The following is a 22,849-nucleotide window of genomic DNA, read 5'->3' on the forward strand; positions in this document are numbered from 1 at the left end:
TGTTATTTGAATGTAACTAAAACACTCACAGAATATATCAACTAGCGGAGTTTGTTGTCCTCAAACGCAATTTTATTAGATTTTTTTGGTACTGGGCCAGCAACCAAAACCCTCAGAATTTATCAACTAGCTGAGTTTGTTTTATTCAAATATCCTTTTATTAAATTTTGTACACTCAGTCAGCAGCTAAAACACTCAGAATTTATCAAATACCAGAGTATCTTGTACTCAAAAGTGCTTTTATTAAATTTAATACTCAGTCAGTACCTAAAACACTTGAAATGTATCTACTAGCTCAGTTTGTTTTAGTCAAAAGTGGTTTTATAAATTTTTGATCATCAGTCAGCAACTAAAACACTCGGAACTTACCAACTAGCTGAGTTTGTTTTAGGCAAATTAGCTTTTATTAAATTATTGGATACGTAGTCAGTAATTAAAAGGCTTGGAAATTACCGAATAGCTGAGTTTGTTGTATCCAAAAGTGTTTTATTAAATTTTTGGTTACCCAGTCGTTAACTCAAACACTTGGAATTGACCAACTGGCTGCTATTACTAAATTTTTTATACTCAGTCAGGAAATATTGTGTGTCTATGGGCCTGTATGTGTGTGTATCTGTCTTTGTGCCTGTTTTTTTCTTTTTGCCTCTGTGTCTGCATGCCTGTGTGTGTCTTTGTTTGTCTATGTGTGTGTGTGCGCTTTTGTTGTTCTTCCCATTCTACAATGCTTAAAAACGTTCAATCATATCATCAACTATTTCTTTATTTCGAAATATTTCTTTTTTAACAGGTCTATAAATAAGGACGGGTTGACTTTAAAGATGTTGATTGCTTAAAGTTCTCTATTACACACCCATCACAGGGTCTCTATGATATAACATACTTTTTACCGTATCGTATACACTTATCACGATCAGGTATGTTTCCTTGGTGTCCGCTGTGCAAAGAACCTAACCTCCTTCGTCTGTCTGTCTGTCTCTGTGTGTTTTTTATCAGTCTTTCTGTATGTCTTTTTTCTGCTATTCTTTTTACCTCTGTGTAATTTTTTGTGTCTGTAGGTCTTTGTAACCGTTTGTCTGTGTCTGTGAGCCTGTTTGTATGTCTGTAAGCCTATGAGTCTGTAAGCCGATGAGTCTGTATGCCTATGTGTCTGTGTGAATGTGTGTCTATTTGTGTGTTTGCCTGGGTGTCTGTTTATTTGTGTATTTGCAACTGTTTTCTGTGTTTGTGTCCGTGTGTTTGTGTATCTGTGTGGCAGTTTGTGTGCATAAATAACACGGGGGCAGCCGCATAGAAAACAATATTCGCCAAAGATTTTGTTGTAATAACCGTCAAACACGTATGTATTTTGCAAACGATTAAACTAGACAATGATTCCTTAGGAGACTCCTGAGGTTCAATGTAATCTTGAAATGCTTTACGAGGATTTCATAAGGCCATACACGATTTCGCTATCATTTCATAAACCAAAATTATCGACCAGAGTTTTGTGATATAAGTATATGTAATGTTATTTAAAGACATAAAAAAAATTAAAAAAATTACCCTGTTCAAAAGGAAAAAAAAATAAGTTCAGAAAAAAATTCAAAGTTCAGAAAAATCAAAAAAAATTCTAAGTTAAAAAAGTTTGGGGAGGGGTCAAAAATTTGAAGGGGGTACACAAAATTACGGGGCATAGGACCTTGAAGTAGAATGTAGGGACCCAAACTCATGTGCAAGCCCTTTAATGCAAACCCAGTGTGCTTGGGACGATTATATTACAAAAGTATACCTGTCCAGCTGTAGTCATTACAATTTTTGGAGCCGAAACAAGTGTCATTGACCATTAAAAGAAACAGTGCGCTCGGCAACATTAGAGTAAAAAAGAATATGTTTACCTAAAAATAAACCCAAATCAAAGTTGTATGCATATTCACGGAATGATGCCAAAAAAGCACAAACAATTAGGTAACTAAAGAGATTGTAATGTGTTTTCACACACTAAAACTGCATGAAAAACAGTCCCAATCCACTAAGCACACAACAAAAAATACATAGATTACAATCCTCTTGTGTAACAAAATCGACTTATTAAAAGAGCATATTAAAGGAGAATAATGGTAAAGTTATGTAAAATACAGAATAAACCGTGGGATCTTGGAGAATCCAGACCTAACAATCTCCTTCCACTCTCCTGACCAACTGTGCAAGGTTTTATCATTAAGAAAGTATGCATTATACTATCTTAATGAGTTTCTGAGACACTATTCGAAAGCTTTGACGAATAGACTTAGCCTCTGCTCTTTAAATACTGGAACCCGATTGGAAATTACTTCTTTGCGTTTGAGCTTTGAAATATCCTGTTTTCTTATTCAAAGTATTTTTGTTGAGAATCTGTCCTAAAAAGAAACTTATTTTGGCAACGTCCAAGTAGGTTACTGCTTTAGCTTTGTAATTTTTACCTTTTAGCTAATTTTTAAGCTTTGTAAGTTGTAACTTCCATTCTCGTAATTTTGTATCTTTCACTAATTGTTTTACGTCATTCTGTTATTTTTATTAATGTGTGAATTCCTTAACAAGAATTCATCTTCACTAGTTCTATACCCTGGTTATCCGTGAAAAGTGAAAATGGCTTATCAATCTTGCTAGGATCTCTTCTAAATTTAGTAGAAGTCACTGATGATTCTAGTTCAAGTTTTTATCTAGTTCAAATATGTTTGGTTCGTTCTAAATTAAATATCATGCAACAATACTGTTAGACTACAAAGCTAGACTAGGTAGTAAGTTTTAATAAGAAATTATGAAGTATTTAGAATTCTGTTGTCGTATTCAAGAAGCCGCTTATCTTTGGCCAGTTTGTTTTCATCACTTTCATGGCGTATATTTTCAGATATATATGATGTTTCCAGTTTTTTCGTCTATTTTTTCCTAGATTTGATCGATTTGTCCTCGTCAAACAAATTCATAGGCTCTCTTTGGTGGTGTTTAAGCAGACCTATACAAAATTAAACTTGAATCTTTCCTTAAAAGAATTAAAAGAAGGGTTGATTGGTAAGTCAAGTTAAGTAGTATTTTAATTTTTTGTGGTAGTCTAATATCGACAGAAATGATATTTTACTTAGAGATGTGTTCTATGTTAATTGCTTTTGATATGAAAGTCGACAAATTGAAAAAAATAGTTTTATTATTATTATTGTTATTATAGAGCTTACTTCGCTAAAAAATAAGAAACAATTAAGTATTAATATTGTTGGAAATAAAATAATTTTTTTTTGTTTTTGATTGAATATGGATGGTGAAATCTACTCGAGAATTGGAAGATTTTGTCGATTCCGATTTCTTGATAGTCCTTGATTTTTTTTCCCGAACAATCGTCTCATTACTGGTCTGTATTGTTTTAATATCTTTAATATGTTTTTAAAAATTATATTCAACATTCTTCTTCATCGTTGTCAATTTTGTTCTTGGATTAAACTTTTTTCAAAAAGTTAATATATTTATCATAGGTCACTCAGTGTTAAAAAAAAAAAATCTTCTCTTCTAGACTTGTATCCGTGTGCTGTCTATTATGGCAATCGTGCTGCTTGTTATATCATGTTGGAAATGTATTCAGAGGCACTGCAAGATGCCAGAGAAAGTGTTAAGTGTGAGCCGTCTTTTGCCAAGGTATCCAACGTCTTTTCTTTAAATAAAGAAAAATTAATCCTTAAACCGTTAGATAGAGGAGATTAATCTACTTGTTTTGAAAAATTGAGTGGATTTTCTCCATTTTCTTGAATATTTTAATCTTTGTGTTGATATGCTAGCATGAAACTATAGAATTTTCTTAAGAGATAGAAAATATATAAGATAGTTTCATTGTAAAGGACTTCTTTTTCTGGCTTAAATTAAACATTAATGCTCACTGTCTTATTTTCGGTTAGGTAAGTTCGACTGATTTGTAAATTAACTTAAACTAAAATTAGTATAACAATTTTTTTTATGATGAACGTACATTACTCAAACTCTAAGAATAATGTATTCTTTTCAGTTTTATTTGTTATTATATTTTTATCTCCGTCATAAACACATAAATTAAGTTTAAATTAAAAAGAATCCTAAGTAAATCAGAATGAAACAACAATTTGAAATTAAAGACACACAAAATAAACTAAAAAATATATAAGCAAAATATTCGTTCACATGATTATGGTATTTTTTCAAAAAAAAACATTGATGTAACTGTTAAAGCTTTTCTGTTTGTTTTTTTCTGATGTTTCAAGATAACAGGTGAGGTAATCATGTACTCACAGTGTGAACCATTTTGATTGCAAACATTTTCCGTGAAAAGGATATTATTTCATGAAATTTAGAAATTGATATTCTATTTGTTAAAAATGACTTGGACCTAAAATTTTGAGGTTTAGTGAGTGCAGAGAGCAAAAAAAAATGTTTATAAGACCCTCGGTAAATGTCCGTTACACAGCCTTCTTCCATGCAAATTGGTCAGGCAAAATCACAAATCTTACGAAAATGTTTCACATTTTACAAATTACAACTGGCCACAGTCTTTAATTTGGAGTTGTATCTGTTGCTGTGTTGTTTCCTTCCATTTTTCATAGTTTAGTTTTTAAAATAAGTTATCCTCTTCGGTTAAATCCTATTTAAACTGCTATTCAATAATATGAGTAGTTAATTTTTGAATAGACACGACCCCATTACATATATATCAAAATAACGCATTGAGAATGCTTGCTAGTTTTTGCATCAACCGATCAAACTTGAAATTGGGTCAACGTCTGATTCCTTGAAACTACGATTGCTTAATTATATCCTATTTTTAATCATGTAACATAAATTAAGAAGGATCGAATTAAAGGCACTTTTGCAATTTGATAATTGGTTATTCATTAATCAAACGTATTCTCTATTATTATTAATAACCAGTGAACATCCTTTGTTATTTATAGATTTTGTACTATTTAAAATAAACCTGACAGTTTTGCGCTACTTTTACATTTTCGATTGGCTCGATTGATGAGTATTGAACTTAAAAAGCTACTCCTTTTTCTGACCGTTCATAGTTTATGTGAGTGATTTTTCTATGACTTAGATATTGGATGTTTGTTTTTCATATTTATTGGCCAGGGTTGCGGAGGGGGTAAATGACGTAGAAGATGTTGATAAGAGCATTAGAGAGAACTACAAATTAACTTCTGAATTTTGAAGCGTCATTTTAAAACCAGTGGCTATGTCATGATATAGTAGTACATAACCTACTGGAAATTTATATGCGAATCTCGGAGGATCTGTTACTCTCCCTATATGGTGTAACTATACTGAATTTCCTTAGGGACACATTTACATTTTCAATAGTTCCACTCCGCATAATGTACCTAAATTAAAATTTAGGAGGATTTTATATTGTGGGCTACCAGGGGGTTAGAAACAGGAGACAAACTCTCCCTGAATGGTGCACCGATACTTAATTTCCTAGGGTTGCAACATCATATTTTCTGGGGGACTCTTATTTCATATTAAGGGTGCTGGATTCTCTTGATTTTGGGTGTTCACGGTATAATAAACTGTCTTTACTGCTCGTTAGCCTTTTTTTAACATTTTTAATTTATATCATATTAATGAAAATTCGTATTATTATCAATTTATAGCAAATCCTATCTTTTTTTGAGCTTCCCACAACTACGGGGCTCTTCTCAGTCCCATTGTAAGATTACAAACCTTTCTTGGTTTCGAAAGTACGCTTGCTATTCAACTTTCTTTTACTGCTCATTAACCTTGTTTTTTTAATTTTTCGTACATAACATGTTAATAAAAAACTGTAATTTCATGATTTGTTGTTCATGATTTCATGATTTTGACATTCTTTTTTTTTCGAGTTTTAGCAGTTCTTTTTGCTAGCCATAGTTTTTTAGCTCTACGCATGTTCCTACAACAAGTTACATTAGTCAAAAGACTATGTTATATTATTTACTAACAAATTAGTTTTCTATGATTGCTCTTTAACCTTGTTTCTTACATTTTCATACGCTCTTTAACACTCCTAAATTTAGTTTTCCAGCCTTACGTATGTTTCTAAACCAAGCTATCTTTGCCAACAGACATTTTAAATAAATTTCAAATAAGTTTAAACCTTATTTTTTATATTTGTGTACAAACTAAGACTGAATAGCCTCAAAATGCCAAGTAACTATCGTAATTCATCATTTCAGATGATCCAAACAACGAAGTTTTAAAGTGAATATCTCAAATAATAAGCTTAAGACACCCAAAACCCAAGAAAAGGTATTAAACCTAAGTCTAAAAAGCAACAACAGTGAACTAAATATTTTAATTTATTATTTCTGACAAGTCAAAACAAGAATTATCAAAATAGCCTTCGCAATTTTAATTTCAGACACCCTCAACCCAGTAAAAGGTAAAAAAAAAGTCCAAAAACTCTAAATAGTTAACTACCCATCATAATTCTTAACTTTAGACCTTTCAAAAATAAAACATCATAGTAAACATCCCAAATAATAAGCTTCAGACACCACAGACCGACAAAAGGGTTAAAAACTTAAGCGTGAAAAAGCCCGATCGGGGAACTAAAGCTCCTACTGACCGCTCTTTTTCGGTTTCTTAGGTACCTAAAATGAAGTGAATTGTAAGATTGTATCATTTACTCCACCCCTGCCTCTCTAGGGAACTAACAAGTGATCGCCTTAAATGGGTAATCGATGTAAAAGAATATTTTTTTTCTTGGAGTGAGAGCTAGTTTATAATCATCAATAGAAAAGTACTCAACGACAACAGAAACCTAAAACCAATAGTTCAAGACACCGCAAACTCTTTGATTGTGATTCTTGTAACATATTACCATCTACTGAATTGTTTCATTATCGTTTTGGTGTTAGCATTCAAATGAAAGCAACGAGAAAGCTACTTTATCTAAAAGTCATAACTGCTAGCCATGTAAAAAAACTGCGTATTGATAATTATACCGCAATAAAATAAATAGGGCATTTGCAGATGATATCACAAACGAGCATAAAGCTAATTGATGAAAAAGAAAAATGCAGGGAAATGTCAATAGAACTATTGACGGTGCTATGTATATATATATATATATACATATATATATATATATATATATATATATATATATATATATATATATATATATATATATATATATATATATATATATATATATATATATATATATATATATATATATATATATATATATATATATATATATATATATATATATATATATATATATATATATATATATATATATATATATATATATATATATATATATATATATATATATATATATATATATATATATATATATATATATATATATATATATATATATATATATATATATATATATATATATATATATATATATATATATATATATATATATATATATATATATATATATACCTCCGATTGGTCACAGTGCGTGTAGTGGGAGGAGTAGCGCGCTATCTTTGCATTCACGCGCTCAGCAGGTCAGACGGCATCAAGCCGTAGTCGAGTGAACATCTTACCTGTGCTAGTTTAGTTATTGTAGTAGTTTGAAATGTGTGCTGCAATAGAAAATCCCGCCAAATGTGAAGTGCGTGCTGTTATAAGGTTTTTTACAGCCAAAGGATACTCTGCAGCAGCTATTCATCGTGAGCTTTGTGCCGTGTACAGACCAAAAGTTATGAGTGAAGGAGTTGTCCGTGAATGGGTACGTTTATTTAAAAGTGGACGAGAAAACGTTCATGATCAAGAGAGGAGTGGTAGACCATCCTTGGTGACTGACGAACTCGTTCAGACAGTTGATGCAAAAGTTTATGAAAATCAACGTTTCACAATGGTGGAGTTGTCTACTGATTTTCCAAATATTTCTAAGACTCTTTTTTAAAAGATAGTGACAGCGAGATTGGGTTACCGTAAGTTCTGTGCATGATGGGTGCCCAAAATTCTTACCGACCACCACAAAACTCAAAGAATGGCCTCTGCATTAGACTTTCTGTCACGTTTTGAGGACGAAGGAGAACCATTGTTGAACAGAATCGCGACCGGTGACGAAACCTGGATTAAGTACGTGAACCCTGAGACAAAAGAACAGTCAATGATGTGGGCACATTCAGATTCGCCTACCAAACCAAAAAAAGCCCGGCAAGATTTTTTCAGCCAGAAAACTGATGGCAACGGTGTTTTGGGATGCCAAAGGGGTGCTGTTGGTTGAATTCATGGAACGTGGGACGACCATTAATCAAGAAGTGTACTGTGAAGCACTAAAAACATTAAGACTGGTTATACAGAACAAACGCTGTGGTATGCTGACTTCTGGTATCGTTTTTCTGCACGATAACGCCCGTCCTCACTCTGCTCGCAGAACAAAAGCCCTTCTTGAGTCCTTCAAGTGGGACGTTTTCAACCATCCACCTTACAGCCCAGATCTGGTGCCAAGTGATTATCACCTCTTCATGCATATGAAGAAATGGCTCGGGTCCCAGCGGTTTGATGACGACGAAGAGCTCAAAGATGCGGTCACAGGCTGGCTCAAGGCACAAGTGGGTGATTTTTATGCAGAAGCAATTTCAAAGCTTGTGAAGAGATACGATAAGTGCCTCAATCGTTATGGAGACTATGTCGAAAAATAGTGCAAAGATGTAGTTGTAAGATGTATATATTAAAATATTTTTACTTAATTTGGTGTATTTTTTTCAATCAACAGGAGGTTAGTTTCTGAATTGCCCTTTTTTCATTACTTTACACAGCCCTACTTAGGTTAAGAACGTCATCTGCATAACATAAAACAGACACGCTAACATCGTTCAATATACAGCAAGGCGATAAATACCCTTGGGCTGTTAGGGTCGCGTTATTATTAATAGTAAGAAAGGTAATTGCTCTTTGTTTAATTCCAATATTCATACGGAGTTCTGAAGGAAGAAGCGAGGTCAATCTTTAAATGTACGCGGAGGCGTCTATGCATACAATAAAGAGGTCGAACTATATCAGCAGATACCCCCCTTTGTAATAACTCCTGTATAGTCTGAGAATGAATTAGAGATCCGACAGCATTATTAATGTAATATTCACCAATAGTTAAAAGACTATCTGACCTTTCAGCATCATTTAATATTGTAAATAAACTCCTTAAAGCGTTTTAGCAACCAAGACGTGGTTGAAACCAAAAATGAAAAGGAGGCATTACACACTGCTGACGAATATGATCAAATAATCAATAACTCAATAATCTTTGAAAAGTAACTAGAAACTGAAACGAGCCTATAAGACGAACATTGAGAAAGCAGTTTCCCTTTTTTCAAAACTGGAGTTACAACACCAGCACATAAGCGGAAAAGCCGAAAAAAATCTACTATTGCTACAGTGTTTGGTAGGAGTCCTACGATAAAATAAAAGGTATTCCTACATTGGGGTTGGTGCAGGTAAAATTCATACAGGGACTTCATATTTTAGACATTATTGAACCAGACCCTTGGTTGATTATTGACGATTTAGCTTAATCCATTGAACAATGGTCCCAGGAAATGCAAAAATTGTTTACCGTTCGCTCAAATCATGAACAGGTTTCTGTTACTATAGTTCTACACTTACTCTTACATCAGAGTATATGTATGAGAACACTTGCTTTGAACTCCACCTACTATATTGTCTATAGAGTTGTTCGTGATTGTAGTTCTCTAATAACTCTCAATAAACAAATATATCCCAATGCTCCAAAATTTCTACTTTCCGCGTACAATCAGGAAAATCATAATAAAACCTACGGTTACATTATATTATATCTTAGATGAAATAAACCCGAGGATTTACGTGTAGTCACATATATTTTGACAATGAAATTACAGTGTAGCTTCCCTTGAACTGTAAAAAAGGCTAATGGTTGCCATCATGACACTGAAGAAACTATTTGATAATAGGCATTTATTTTCCGTTATAAGCACTTCAAAAACGCCACTTAGGAAAGCCATAGTCAAACACGGTATTGGCAATTATTTAATTAATCTAATTTCTGAACTTTGTTTAAGTTTAACCGAGAGCAATGTTCAACTGCCAGAAGTAGTTAAGCAGCTAGCAAAGCAACATCGTTCCATTGTACTTGTCTTGGCTTGTAAAAATAAAGGAAAAAATTATGAAAGGAAACATTTTCTTCAAGCGGGTGGTAGCTTTTCGACACTTTTGCTGTTAATAATTGCATGACTTGTAAATATTTTTATCTAGATGGCTAAACCCTATAAATTGACCACTATAGAACTCGCTTTTTCACCAATGATACACTTTGAGGACAACCTGAGTAAATTTATTAACAATGATAATGTTGGTGATGATAAAAAACTACTGTTACTTCAAGATGCACTTCGACGAGTGGAAAAACATGATCCCTAACGCGTGAGACCAGTCAATGTAAGTGTCATTGATCATAAAAAAGAAACATCTCTTCAAGATTCTAATGCTGCTGGAACATTAACACAATTAAAGGTAGAGGAGGAATTGAATTCAATAGTATCGAGCATTGGAAATGTTCTCATATCGAGAACAAAGTAAACGACTCATATCATATCTCATGGAAAGTGATCAAGGTCATATTCAAGTTGATAGCAATGGGAACTGAATTATAATTCAAGGGAAGAGTTTAAATCTACTTCATTTAATTGATGATATGGTTAGAAATGGTCAAGGATCATCATTTGACAGTCATCTATACAACTTTTTAAATACATTGAACTTCCTTAAAAGTCTTATTAGTAATAAGCAAATTCTGAGGAAATTAAATGAACATAGTCCATCATCATCAACATTAAAAAAAAGAAAAAGAAGAAGAAGAAGAAACAGATGAAAAATCAATCTTGGAAAAAAAAGCACACCTAGTGGGAACATTGATGTGATGATGACGAAGACAAGACCAGTGGTAGCTGGACTAAGGCGAAGACTAATTGATAACAACTCGACGTCATCATCATCACCCACTAGTATGCAAAAGGGTAGTGGACGTTACACATCGTGTTTACATTCGAAATGGTTGAAGTTTGAAACATGTTTATGAAAATATTGGGGAAGTGGGAAGTTTGAATTCCCCCACCCATCTTCCCAAAGCCCCTGGTGTTGACACTAAAAGTTTAGAAGACTATATACAAAATGAATAAAATTACACTCTACAACGAAATCATAGGCTTCGGGGTAATGATTATCGAAAAACTAAAGCCTTTTCCCCACTGAATATAATGCAATCAGATCTCTTAAGTCTAGATGAGATTCAAAGGCGTCACAACACACCATACAAGTACATTTGGATAGCAATCAGTATTTTTAGTCACATATTCCATTCCATTGAGGACAAAGAGAGGTGTTGAAGTTGCTCAGGCTATGGAAAGTATTCTTGAACAAGATTCTTTAAAAAAAATTCAAACGGATCGGAGTAGTGAATTTGGTAATCCACATGTCGAAAAAGTACTAAGGAAATATAGTACAAAGCTCTATCATGGTCACAGTCCTATAAAGGCTGCATTGGTCAAACGATTGGTAAGAACTATTTGACTTTTAATTTGAAGATATTGCACATTGAAAATTACGGCGGCTTTTATTCATGATTTAGATAAAATCATGTTGATTTATGATCAGCGACCTCGTCAATCTTAGTCCTACTCAACCCCAACAGGGGTTCATCATGCTGATAAAAATACATTTGGTACTTTCCTTAAACAGTATTTGTCCAATGAAATGGTTGTGAAGAAAAAATCAGTGTTGGTGATACTGTTAGACTTAATAGAACCACTAATGGTTTTGAAATGGGGAATTACTTGTGGTCCACTGAACTTTTTAAAGCATCAAGAATCCTAGACTCCAAACCCATATTTTATCAGCTACGAGACAACGAATATGAAGAGATTCTCCTCGACTTTTTTGACTATGAACTACAAAAAGTTATAAATAATAGTGAAATCGATCAAATTGAAAAGATATTAAAGAGCCGTACTCGCAGGGGCATGAAACAGTTGCTTGTTTGTTGGCTGGGATACAACTCTGATTTTGACACTTGGATTGGTTTTGAAGACATTAACAATGTCCAATGATTTTTATGCAACATTTATGCCCAACGTCTCCGCTCCTCTCTACAATGATTTGAATAAAACAAGTGATTTTTGGACAAAACTCTTAACCACCATCAAATACGTTGGCGGAAAGTATGAAGTTACTCTTGTCGACTGTATTCTCAAAAATACATATGATATGCTGAGAAAAGATCGTGCTTATGAGATAAAATTTATACCATTCAATTGGTCACTCTTTGATGAGTATGAATAGGTTGAGGCACTAAATTCTAGTGAATATCCCCATGTCACACTAAAATACAGAGAATATGGTAGTATGACTGATTTGTGTCGTTTAATCAATAGAAAAATCTCATCTCGGAAGAAAGGTTTATTCCTCAGATTCTTGTATATTTCTCTATGCGTCCTTTGAGGAAACATCTAGAGTTAGTAATTCAAATATCCCTCTCCTACGTGTTCTTGAACGAAAAACAACCCATGAATATGTCCATCACTATAATATAAAGCATCTTCATTATCTTCCTGTGTACACTTCATACTTGGAACTCTGATAGCTAACACTGAGAAGTGAATTGGGTGATCCTCTAGCAATAACAAAAGGTTTAGCTGTTTTTGACCCGTCGTTGCTTAAGATGAAAAATTGAAGAATTCCATTTGTCTGTCCTGATATTGACAGCTTTGTTGGTTCTCTGAGCCCTTGTCAAATAGGTCATGGACTGGACGATTAAATGGGGCGTACTACAATGTCTGGCTATGGTTATGGTAGTTGGTTTGCTAGGCTATTTCGTCCTGCACTGCCCCTTGCCAGAAAGTATCTTGTACCTGCTGCATCAAATTTTGCTGGCTCAACACTACAGGACTGGGGGTCGGGTAAAAATTTCAACCAGAGTGTTAAAGAAAATATTAGATCTTCAGCAATAGCCGTTGGTGAACAATTAAAATATTAGCAAAATGGAAAGGGTTTAAAAAGGGTGCGTGGTCATCATTCACTTATCATTCTCTACCCAGGTGGGAAGTGAAAGACATCAACAACGATTTTGAGGAATAAAATGAAGAAGAGCAATAAGAATAAGAAGAAAAAGATTCTTAGATCAAAGAAGAATTTTTTCTCTTAACATGACCTATCTCCCCCACAATGAATCACATCCATCAATCAGCTCCTCATTGAATCTATTCAATGCTGAAAATGTTGATGTCAGTGTCAAGTATGGGTACTATGAACAATTCCCTCCTCCAAAACCCCTGTTAGAATATATACACTTTCAGATATTTTCCAATGAATGTTGTGGTGAAGAAAAAGACAAAAAATATAACTCCCATTTCTAGCGATGGCCTTTTCTGTGAATACTGTACCCTACACCACTTGTTCAAACAAATTATTGTATTCATTAATGGAACATTGGTGAGCACCAGCAATAATCTATCAAACTATGCAATTTGCACACAATTTATGATGATGACTCCAAAGTCATAAAAGGAGTTGAATGGACAGGCACTGGGCTACATCTATAGATCAAATGTTGATTCTGACGGTGAGTTAACTACTGCAGTAACCCAGGAGTATCATTTAGTTAGAAAACTAAACCATGAGATATTTAGTGTATCTCAATGGTTGCCTCCCAATGTTAAGATTGACATAAAGTTACAACTAGTTCCATCAAATTTCATTAAAAAAAAAACTTTCTGCAGCACCTGATGCAAATGTCTGTATCACTTCAGCAATTCTTCATGTCCAAAAATAACAGGTTATGAGCTCTGTTGCATTGGCAGTGGAAAAGCTAAGAGCCAATGGTAACAATATCAAACTTCTTGTCCTCCATACGGTCACCAATCAACGTCACGTTGCCACCGGTTCTTGTAGTTTTACCAATTCATCATTTATCAATGGAGAAATCCAATCAAAACTTGCTTTGGCCTTTATGAAGAGTGCTAGTGTCGTCGGATCTTGGACTGCGTCCCCCCATGATTTTGATTTTTTGGCCTCTCTATCCTTGTGTGCAAAGTGAATGGAATTCCCCTGTATAGTTTATCATTTGATAAAAAATCCTACAGAACTCTGTATGAATTGACCATGCAATCCCTAGATCATAACTCACAACTATTTTAAAATGTAATAACCAATTTAATGTTTTCAAAAAATCATGATGTAATTGTTTTGGACTTGTCTGGCGCTTAAGATTTGATTATAGTACGAACGGAGAATGTACGTTTAAAGTGCACATTTACCAATGCTTTGACTGAAAGGATCACACTAATATCGTTGAGTCAGTTTGAAACTTATTTAGAAATCACCCCGACGGCAGTGTTTTACTAGATCTTGCACCAAGAACACAAGTCAAATAATCAGTATATTTAGTATGGATCTATACACGTCACAATTTAAGTCCTATTGTATACCATCGGACATCATTGAAAAAATTACACATGTTAGCAATACCCTAATCATTGTTAATGACAGTCCGTCATATTTGAAGACAGGTCTTTGGCTATGGATCTTTCAAACTTCGAAGAATATACAATTTTTTGATCCTCTTGGCCTATCATATAAATTGTACGCCCCACACATCAAGAACTTTATTGAAAGCAGTTGGAAAACTTTTATTCAAAATCGAAGGAGAGTAAAGGATTTAAAGACTAAGATCTGTGGCTTTCATGCATTACTCTTTTTCATGTTCAGATGTTGTAGCTATACCTACAAGCAGTTTCTCAGCATTTACGTTGACTTTACTCGTCTGAACGACTTCCTAGTGAAAAATATACTTTCAAACGTGTTTAATATTGATTTTAGTGCCCTAAGAATAAAATGTTCTAAAAATGTATGTAAAATTGTTTATTAATAAAAATAATGTATATACATAATCAAAACAACTTTTCTGCTCTTTAGATTTTTTCTTCTACTACGTATAGGTATCTGTCAAGAACAACTAATGAAGGTAGATAATCTGAATTCACTGCATACTGATCCTGATGTACTGCAACGTCAGGGTCACATTTTCTACAGTATAATGTAACTTCACTCTTATCATGTCTCTTTGTATAGTCAATGATACTAATTTCATTCATATTGTAAAATTCACGTGTTTCAAATTGCTTATTTGAAGCAATGTCACATACAGTGTTTTCAAGTGGTTGATCACATTCTTTAACAGCCAAATAACAATCAATAGGCTTATAATCATAGTAGCCTTTGTCTTCACAACGATGATGCAGAAACCAAAATCTTTTGTTATTCCAACAGTTGAATCTTAAACCTGGCTCCTCCTCCCAATGCAACTTAATGCCAAGACGATACCAGTCTCTTAGTTATAAGCTAAAATCACGTTTAGGACTCTTTCCAATCATACCAGGATATGTATTCTCCCACTGATTACATTTATCGTAATGAAAATCAGAGCATAGGTGTCCTCTAGGGTGAGAGTCACACATCTCTTCAAGACAGGAATTACAACCTTTAATTTGTAAGGCTTATCCTCTATGCTATTTGAACGGGTTCCATAATCTGTACTTTTCACCGTATTCGTCAATCATTGTACTATTCTCACATGATGACCAGTTGCCCAGTGAATACATGCATACTGGACATGGTTAGAACATTTTTTCATTTGTCGACACTCTCACCGCCAAAATGAAACTGAGCTATGATCAACAAATTGAGTGAGAGAAAGAGAGTAGTAAATCCTGTTTGAACATCTTTCTCGTGAAAAATCATAGTCTCAAATTTTTAAGGTAGTGTGTTCAAAAGCAAATCCACAATATCATTTTGTCTTGTTTTGATTAATAGCTCAATAAATTGTGTAAATGCGTTTGGACCACGACGTAAAAGCTTCATACAATAGTCTAATGACGGAGAATCAGTTTTCATTATATCGACAAGTATTCTCTGAGAAAATATCTTCCTTTGAAGATATAACTCCAGAAAATCATCATGTAGAATCAAACATTCTTCCATAAACACAATATTCCGTATAATTTTCTCTTTCTCAAATCCATCCATTTTTTACAGTCCTAACACCCTCACAAGCAACTTCAGACTAACCAGGATTATTTTTCTACTTTAAGAATATACTCTAACCTACTACAAAAAATATCTTCGATTTCAAAATAATTTCATTAAATATAATTACAATAATAGCAATAATCACTGATACAGCTTATTTTCCTCAATATATATCACTAGTTCGTTTAAAGCAGCTTAAAGTCTATTATTGTACACTATATCTAGTTTAGCGGCAAAACATAACTGCTTCTACAATCTAAATTCGCTCAATGATATCACATATCTTGCATAAATATCGTCCCATTCAAGGCTTAGTTGAGATCCTTGTGTGATTTCCACTGCTATGTTTTGTACTCTCGTCATTGTATCATTGCTGCTACCTGCTCCACCACCAAGCTCCAATAGTGCAAACATAGTCCTCATTTTCTATGCTAACATCTTGTCAAATAATAGAGTGTAAAAAATAAACTGTTCTCTCTCTGAAGTCAATTCTCTTACTAATATTAGCTACTATGAAAATCACTCCTTATATTGAATTTGGTTGCTATGGATTGGTTGCTGTGGTATCATAGCTACTATAATCGACTCAACATATATTGAGTACGCTCTGTATCAATTGTCTCTGTTTGGCCCAGAAATGGGTGTAGCTGCAGGAACCTGTCTGGTCGCTTTATATAATCTAGCTCTGAATATCTAGTTTCAAATATAACAGGTCTAGTCACTTTATATGATTTCACTCTGAATGTCTAGTTCCAAATGTAACGTGTTTGCTTGCTTTATACGATTTCACCCTGGATCAGCACCTAGGTTACTACTGACATTCCAAATGATTAGCTCTAGACACAACGCGCTTACAAAGGCTAAGAAAAATAGTTTAGAATCGGCTAAAATCAAAATTAAAGAATAAATTAAGTGTAAAAAATTAGAATTATAAAAATAACACGTTGTTAGACCTCGGAAAAAAAATACATAAAAATCATTTAATCACAGAAAATAAATCAGGATATTACAGTTTTTATCAACAAGATGTGTATGAAAAATGTGAAAAAATGAGACTAAGGAGCAGTAAAAGAAAGTTGAATAGCATAAGTACTCCCAGAATCAAGAAAGGCCAAAAAAGATAAAATAAACAGAGTACAATGAAAAAATCATAATCCAAAGAAAAAAGAAAGTAGGAATAGCAAAAACAAAAAAAATTTGTCTGTCAGGCCAATACAATAAAATTCTTCTTTACCTTTGGCATCTATTCTCAATATATTAGCCCTAAAATGGTATGTATTTCCGTTATAAAGATAAACATGGGGTCTGAAAATTAAAAATATTATGAGTCAGCCTCTTTACTAAGCTACTATTATACCCATATTCCTCCAATTCCGAAGCCCCTGCTACCCCTTTTGTAAAAAAAAACTGTATCTGAATATCCGAATATCTGATTGTCCAAGTATTCAAGCATGCGACTGCCCAAAGTTTTTAATTTACCTTAGATAAGTTTACAAATGTATTATTTATAAATGATAATTTCATTATTTTCATATATGAAAACGTAGTTAAGCTGTTGCGTAATAACAAATCGGCTTTCGATTATCTAGCCACGGAATAAGAAGAGAAAAATTGTTTTATTTTATTTGCCAAGTTGAATTACAAAGAAGTGTGAACTCTATTTCATAGACTTTTATTAAAATTAATTACAAAGCTTGTGATGATATTTTATAACGATTTGTAAATAAAGCAAAAAAAAAAAATATGTAATTTATACCTAAGGATTAGGAACGGAATTTCCCTATCCAGCAATTGCAATTTCTTTTTGTAGCTATTTTTAGCGGTCGTGGGAAGGGGTTGATATGACTTTACCCTATCTCAGCATTATTTTTTTCTTTTTCAAGCTGTTTTTTGCGGTCGTAGACAGGTTTTCAATAATTAGGGGTAGATATGGGAATAGGAGGCGCAGGGGGAAAAGAATTGTCATGTATAGTGGAATAACTTGTAAATCGTAACGATTCTGTTTTGTTCATTATACTTTGTTCATATTAGCATTTTTTTTTAGACCGAAGGCATGTTATGACAGTCCATCTTTACGGGTGCTGGTCCTTTTTGCTCCTTTTGGGAGTACACACCCTATACTACTTTTTTTTATTCCTCATTAACCCTTTTTGTTTTTGGCAAAGTTCATGCAAACACATATTGATAAAGATATTTATTTTATTAATTTTGAAAACTTCTGTTCTTTCTTTGAGCTTTCCACACCTACAGCACCCTTAGCTTAAATTTTTTTTAAACTGCTTTGTTTTTGTGGGGAGGGGCTCTGGGAACACTGTCAGCTTAATGTTTTTTTTCTTATAGATATTTTTTTAATCCATGCTTTCTGTAGAAGAATTTAATCTTTCTACGTAATTAGGCTACTATTACTAGACCTGCCGGGGCTCTTTCTCCCCAAGTCTTTTCTAATGGCACTGGCCTGTCTGGGGGTTAAATGTGATTATAATTTGGAGCCTTTTCTCTGGTCTATTTTAAGGGTGGTGACCTATCTTGCTTTTGGGAGTACAGACTCTAATCAACTTTCTTTTACTGGTCAGTAACCTTTGTTTTTACATTTTTTCGTGTACTTTTTATTAATACAAGATCTTTATTTTACTAATTTCGATCAAGTTCTGTCTTCCTGTGAGCCTTCCACACCTAAAGGGGTTCTTTCTACACTTAGAGAGTCCTCTCTATATTTCAGGGTGGCTTTTTTGGGTTGGGGGATCCCGTATCTGTACTCTATTTCAGGAGCTTTTGGACCACTCATCCTATTTGGCAATCTTTAATTCACGCTTTTTGGTTTATATTTTTCCGTTGATAACTTTATAATGCCTATTTTCATTTATTAAGTTTTAACTGCTTATTGAATGGGCTTAAACAGAGAATAAGTTGAAGTGTCTTTGACTCTTCGGCTGTGGCTTGGGACCCTAACACTTTTAAGGATTGAGGGTTTTGACCTGCTTTCAATTTTCTTCAATATAAGCCTTTTTCATATTTTTTAAAACTTTTTTGAACTTAGATTAAGTGTTTTTGTTATTAAAGTTATAGTTTTATAGTTTAAGCTGTAAAAATTTAGTTTTAATGTTTTAGTTCTAAATTTCAGCTTTAAAGTCTAGTTTTATGGTTACTTTTAAACTTTAGTTTTAAAGTAGCCAATTTCAAGGTTTTATGCTGAAGTTTTATTTTTCCAGTTTTAAATGTTTAGTTTTAAATATTTACTATTACGTTGATTATTTTCAGTTTTTCAAAATTAGATCATTTTGTTGGGCAGTATGCCAAAGCATTGACATTTTTGGAATTTATGACCCTGATCTTTCCACACTTACAGTAGCCTTCCCTCTGCTCCAGTGTGTTACCAACACCTCAAAACAAAATGTACCACCAATAGCATGAAAAATGTACCAAAGACAAAAAAAATGTACCGTATCCAAAAATTTTTCCGCGTGTTACGCTTCGCGTAACACGCGGATCGTCGGTGACGTAAAGTACTATCTATGAAAATTTTGCATAAGACATTTTCATTCACTTTCTTTCTCCATTCCTTTGTTTTTCTTTCTCTTCTAATACAGTACATTATTCCTGACAGTGGTTGAAGAAATTGTTTGGAGTAACACATGTTACAACAGATACATTTTACTACAGGCGTCGAAATATAAGTCGTTGTTTTTCGGCCATATACGAAGATTTATTAACTTTACAAACTTCTTCAAACTCAAAACGAGCAGAAACTAACATGAATAGTTTCCGCTCAAAAGAACAGGGAAGGCATAAGGGTTTTGAGTTTTCAAACTAAAAATCTCCATGCCTTCCCAAGGCCAGAACATAATTTGCACTTTACTGAAAAAATATATTTTGTTTTACTTTAATAACTTTAATAAATCAAATAATATTAACATTTTGATTACTAAATATCTGTATATGTATACTAAACTGACAATGCACATTCATTTGTTTTTTTTTCAGTAAAGTGTAAATTATGTTCTGGCCTTGGGAAGGCATAGGAGTTTTGAACCCTACTCATGTTAATTTCTGCTCGCTTTGAGTGTGACCCGGTTATTTATTGTAATTTCTGTTCGTTTTGGGTTTCATTTATTTATCGATGCTGATTTGATTTTATTTTTGCTCATTTTTGGTTAAATGGAGTTCTTTACTTTTCTTTGAAAAACTTATTTTGTGGAAAAGTTTTTTTAATTAATTTCTGTTCGTTTTATATTGACATAGTCTTTTCAGGGAAAAAGAAAATAATGGTTTAAATTTTTTCGTTTTTTAAAACTTTATAGTTTGGCCTGCTATTTGTGAGCTGGAGAAAAATTTTCAGCAATTTTTAACAACATACACCCTTTTAAAAATCTGGACACAAACAGTAGTGTTTAATTTAGTTTTATACCTCCTCTAGTTAACCTGAAATAGAAAACTTGATACCATTCGCAAAAAAAAATATGTTTACTTTCTTTGATAGCTCGGATAAACTTACGCTACTTTGATTTGGTTGAAGTTTAAGAGCAGGAGTAGCCCCAAAAGTTTGAACATATTACCCTCAGTCGTTCTTGGGATACTGCTGAGATCCCTTATTGGGAATTAGCATTCTCACAGTGCATTTTGATTTAATCTTAAGGGAACATTTAGTTTTTAAACATAATGGGCAAATGGGAGGGTGGGAGTGAAAGTAGTTGTCCTATAATCACTTTCGACTATTAAAAAGGCAAAATTTAAATCATTTTGATTTAATTTTAGGGCAAAATTTTGTTTTTATACATAAGGGGCAAATGGGAGGGGGGGCGTGGGAGGAGGATTATTTGCCCTCCAATCACTTTTAACATCTGATAAGACTGAAGTAGTAGCATGCACAAAAAAGAAAAAATGGTAAGCTCCCTTTGCTCTAAGAAAATATGATCATCCATTATTCCTGAGAAAGCGGGTAAAATACCTAGGGGTCATAATCGATCACGAACTGAGCTGGAAAGCTCATTGTCTTGAAAAGGCACGGATATTCACAGTTTCCCTAATTTAATGTTAACGAATTGTGGGTAGGAACTGGACCAAGACTCCCAACAAGATCTCGTATTTTTATAAGACGGTCATTGGACGGATTCTGTCACATGGAATAGTGGTTTGGGTCAATTCTACTTGAGTTCTGTGCTATAGCCCCTTGATAACGATACAAAAGCTATCATGCCTAATGATTACATCAGAATATCATATAGCTACAACATCCTCCATGAAGCATATTTTGGGATCTATAACCGTAGAAATTTTTCTAGAGGAGAAGCAGTGGAAAGTGCTGTCAGATTGCAAATAAACGACCAATGGACCCAAAGACAGAAGATGCAAATTGGGGAACGCAAAGACAATATTGGCATATGCTGCTCATTCCTACGGTGCGAGGAGCTGTAGATCCCTCAAGATAACACTATCCTAAAAATTATATCAGAGATACAAATCAAAAATTGTCATGAAGGACAGAAAGGAAGTCTAGCAGGTAATAGAACTGCTGCACCAAAGTAACGCGATAACATGTTAAACGGACGGTTCACCCTTTGATGGAAAATTGGGGACAGGAGTAATATTATCTCAGAACCCTCCAATTGTGGACAAGCAGGAAATCAGAGGCAATTCCAAATCATCATGAAGAACAGAAAGGAAGTCGAGCAGGAAATAGAACAGCTCCCCCAAAGTAATGCGATATAGAACTGCTACACCAAAGTAACACAATAACATGTCAAATGGACGGTTCACCCTTTGATGGAAAATTGGGGACAGGAGTAATAATATATCAGAACACTCCAGGTGTGGACAAACAGGATTTCAGTTATCACCTGGGAAAATTTGCTACAGTTTTTCAGGCTGAAATATTCGGAATAGAACGGGCAGCTGGACAATTCTTGGAACCTGGAAGTACCAAAAAAATATATGAACCTTTATTGACAAGCAAGTATGCCTAAAAGCTCTTCAGAACGTAAAGAGCCGGCAGAATAAAGAATTGGGAGGCTAAGAGGCCCTAAATAGCTTGGTATCCAAAGAAACCTAAGTTATATCTACGTGGGTGCAGTGGCACTCTGGAATAAAAAGTAATGAGATAGCAGACGAAACAGCTAAGCCTGGAACATAACTGAAATATTATGTCCCATAACCTTACTTTCAAATTTCTCAGTGTCACTTGAAAAGGGCACTGAGGGGTTGGAGCAATGAGAGAGCGGAACAAAATTGTTATAAGAAGGTGGAATGTAAGGAAACAGAGGAATTACTCCCCAAGTTTATCCCCACTCTTATTAAACATTTCTTACGATTGAAAAGGTTCGGGATGATAATAGTTATAGAAGTCAAAACAGGAATTCGAAAATTCGGGAAACATATTTTCTCAATAGGGAGGGGCGAAGCCTCATAAAACCAAAAATACAAGATTGCCACTGTGGAAATAAGAATAAATCTAATTAAATAATGTCCAGAGAGAATTTAACACCGACTTGAGATATTTCATTATGTTTTTGTTAAGCTGGAGGAAATAGTAAACGAAAAAGAAGTCAGACAGATGGTGCGGTATGTGGTAATGGTTGGAAGACCAAGAACATCATTGGTCCCCCAACCACAAATAGAGCATAGTTTTTGCGGTGTAAAGGCAATGGGCCTTGAATACCTGAGCCTCGACCCGCTACTAGAGGGTCCACCACTCCTCCTAGTAATAACAACAATAATAATAAGTATTGTAGTTCTAATTATAAAGTTGAAGTGTGACCAATTGATTTTTTAATAGACTTTTAATTTTAATCATTTTTTTGTTTTAGTTTGA

General features: G+C 33.8%; 1 protein-coding gene across 1 annotated transcript in view; it reads left to right on the top strand.

Moving 5' to 3' along the window:
• Positions 1 to 22,849, top strand: part of LOC148938338 (uncharacterized) — a 307,727-nt gene that overhangs the window by 163,698 nt on the left and 121,180 nt on the right. Inside the window, exon 6 of the mRNA XM_089107858.1 lies at positions 3,521 to 3,642. Coding sequence (XP_088963984.1) covers positions 3,521 to 3,642 — 122 coding nt within the window. The remainder of the gene's footprint in view (positions 1 to 3,520; positions 3,643 to 22,849) is intronic.

The sequence above is a fragment of the Artemia sp. Qi Xiang Cuo genome, unplaced genomic scaffold (assembly GCF_049724085.1).
Source record: "Artemia sp. Qi Xiang Cuo unplaced genomic scaffold, ASM4972408v1 HiC_scaffold_3386, whole genome shotgun sequence".
In the NCBI taxonomy this organism is placed as follows: Eukaryota; Metazoa; Arthropoda; class Branchiopoda; order Anostraca; family Artemiidae; genus Artemia; species Artemia sp. Qi Xiang Cuo.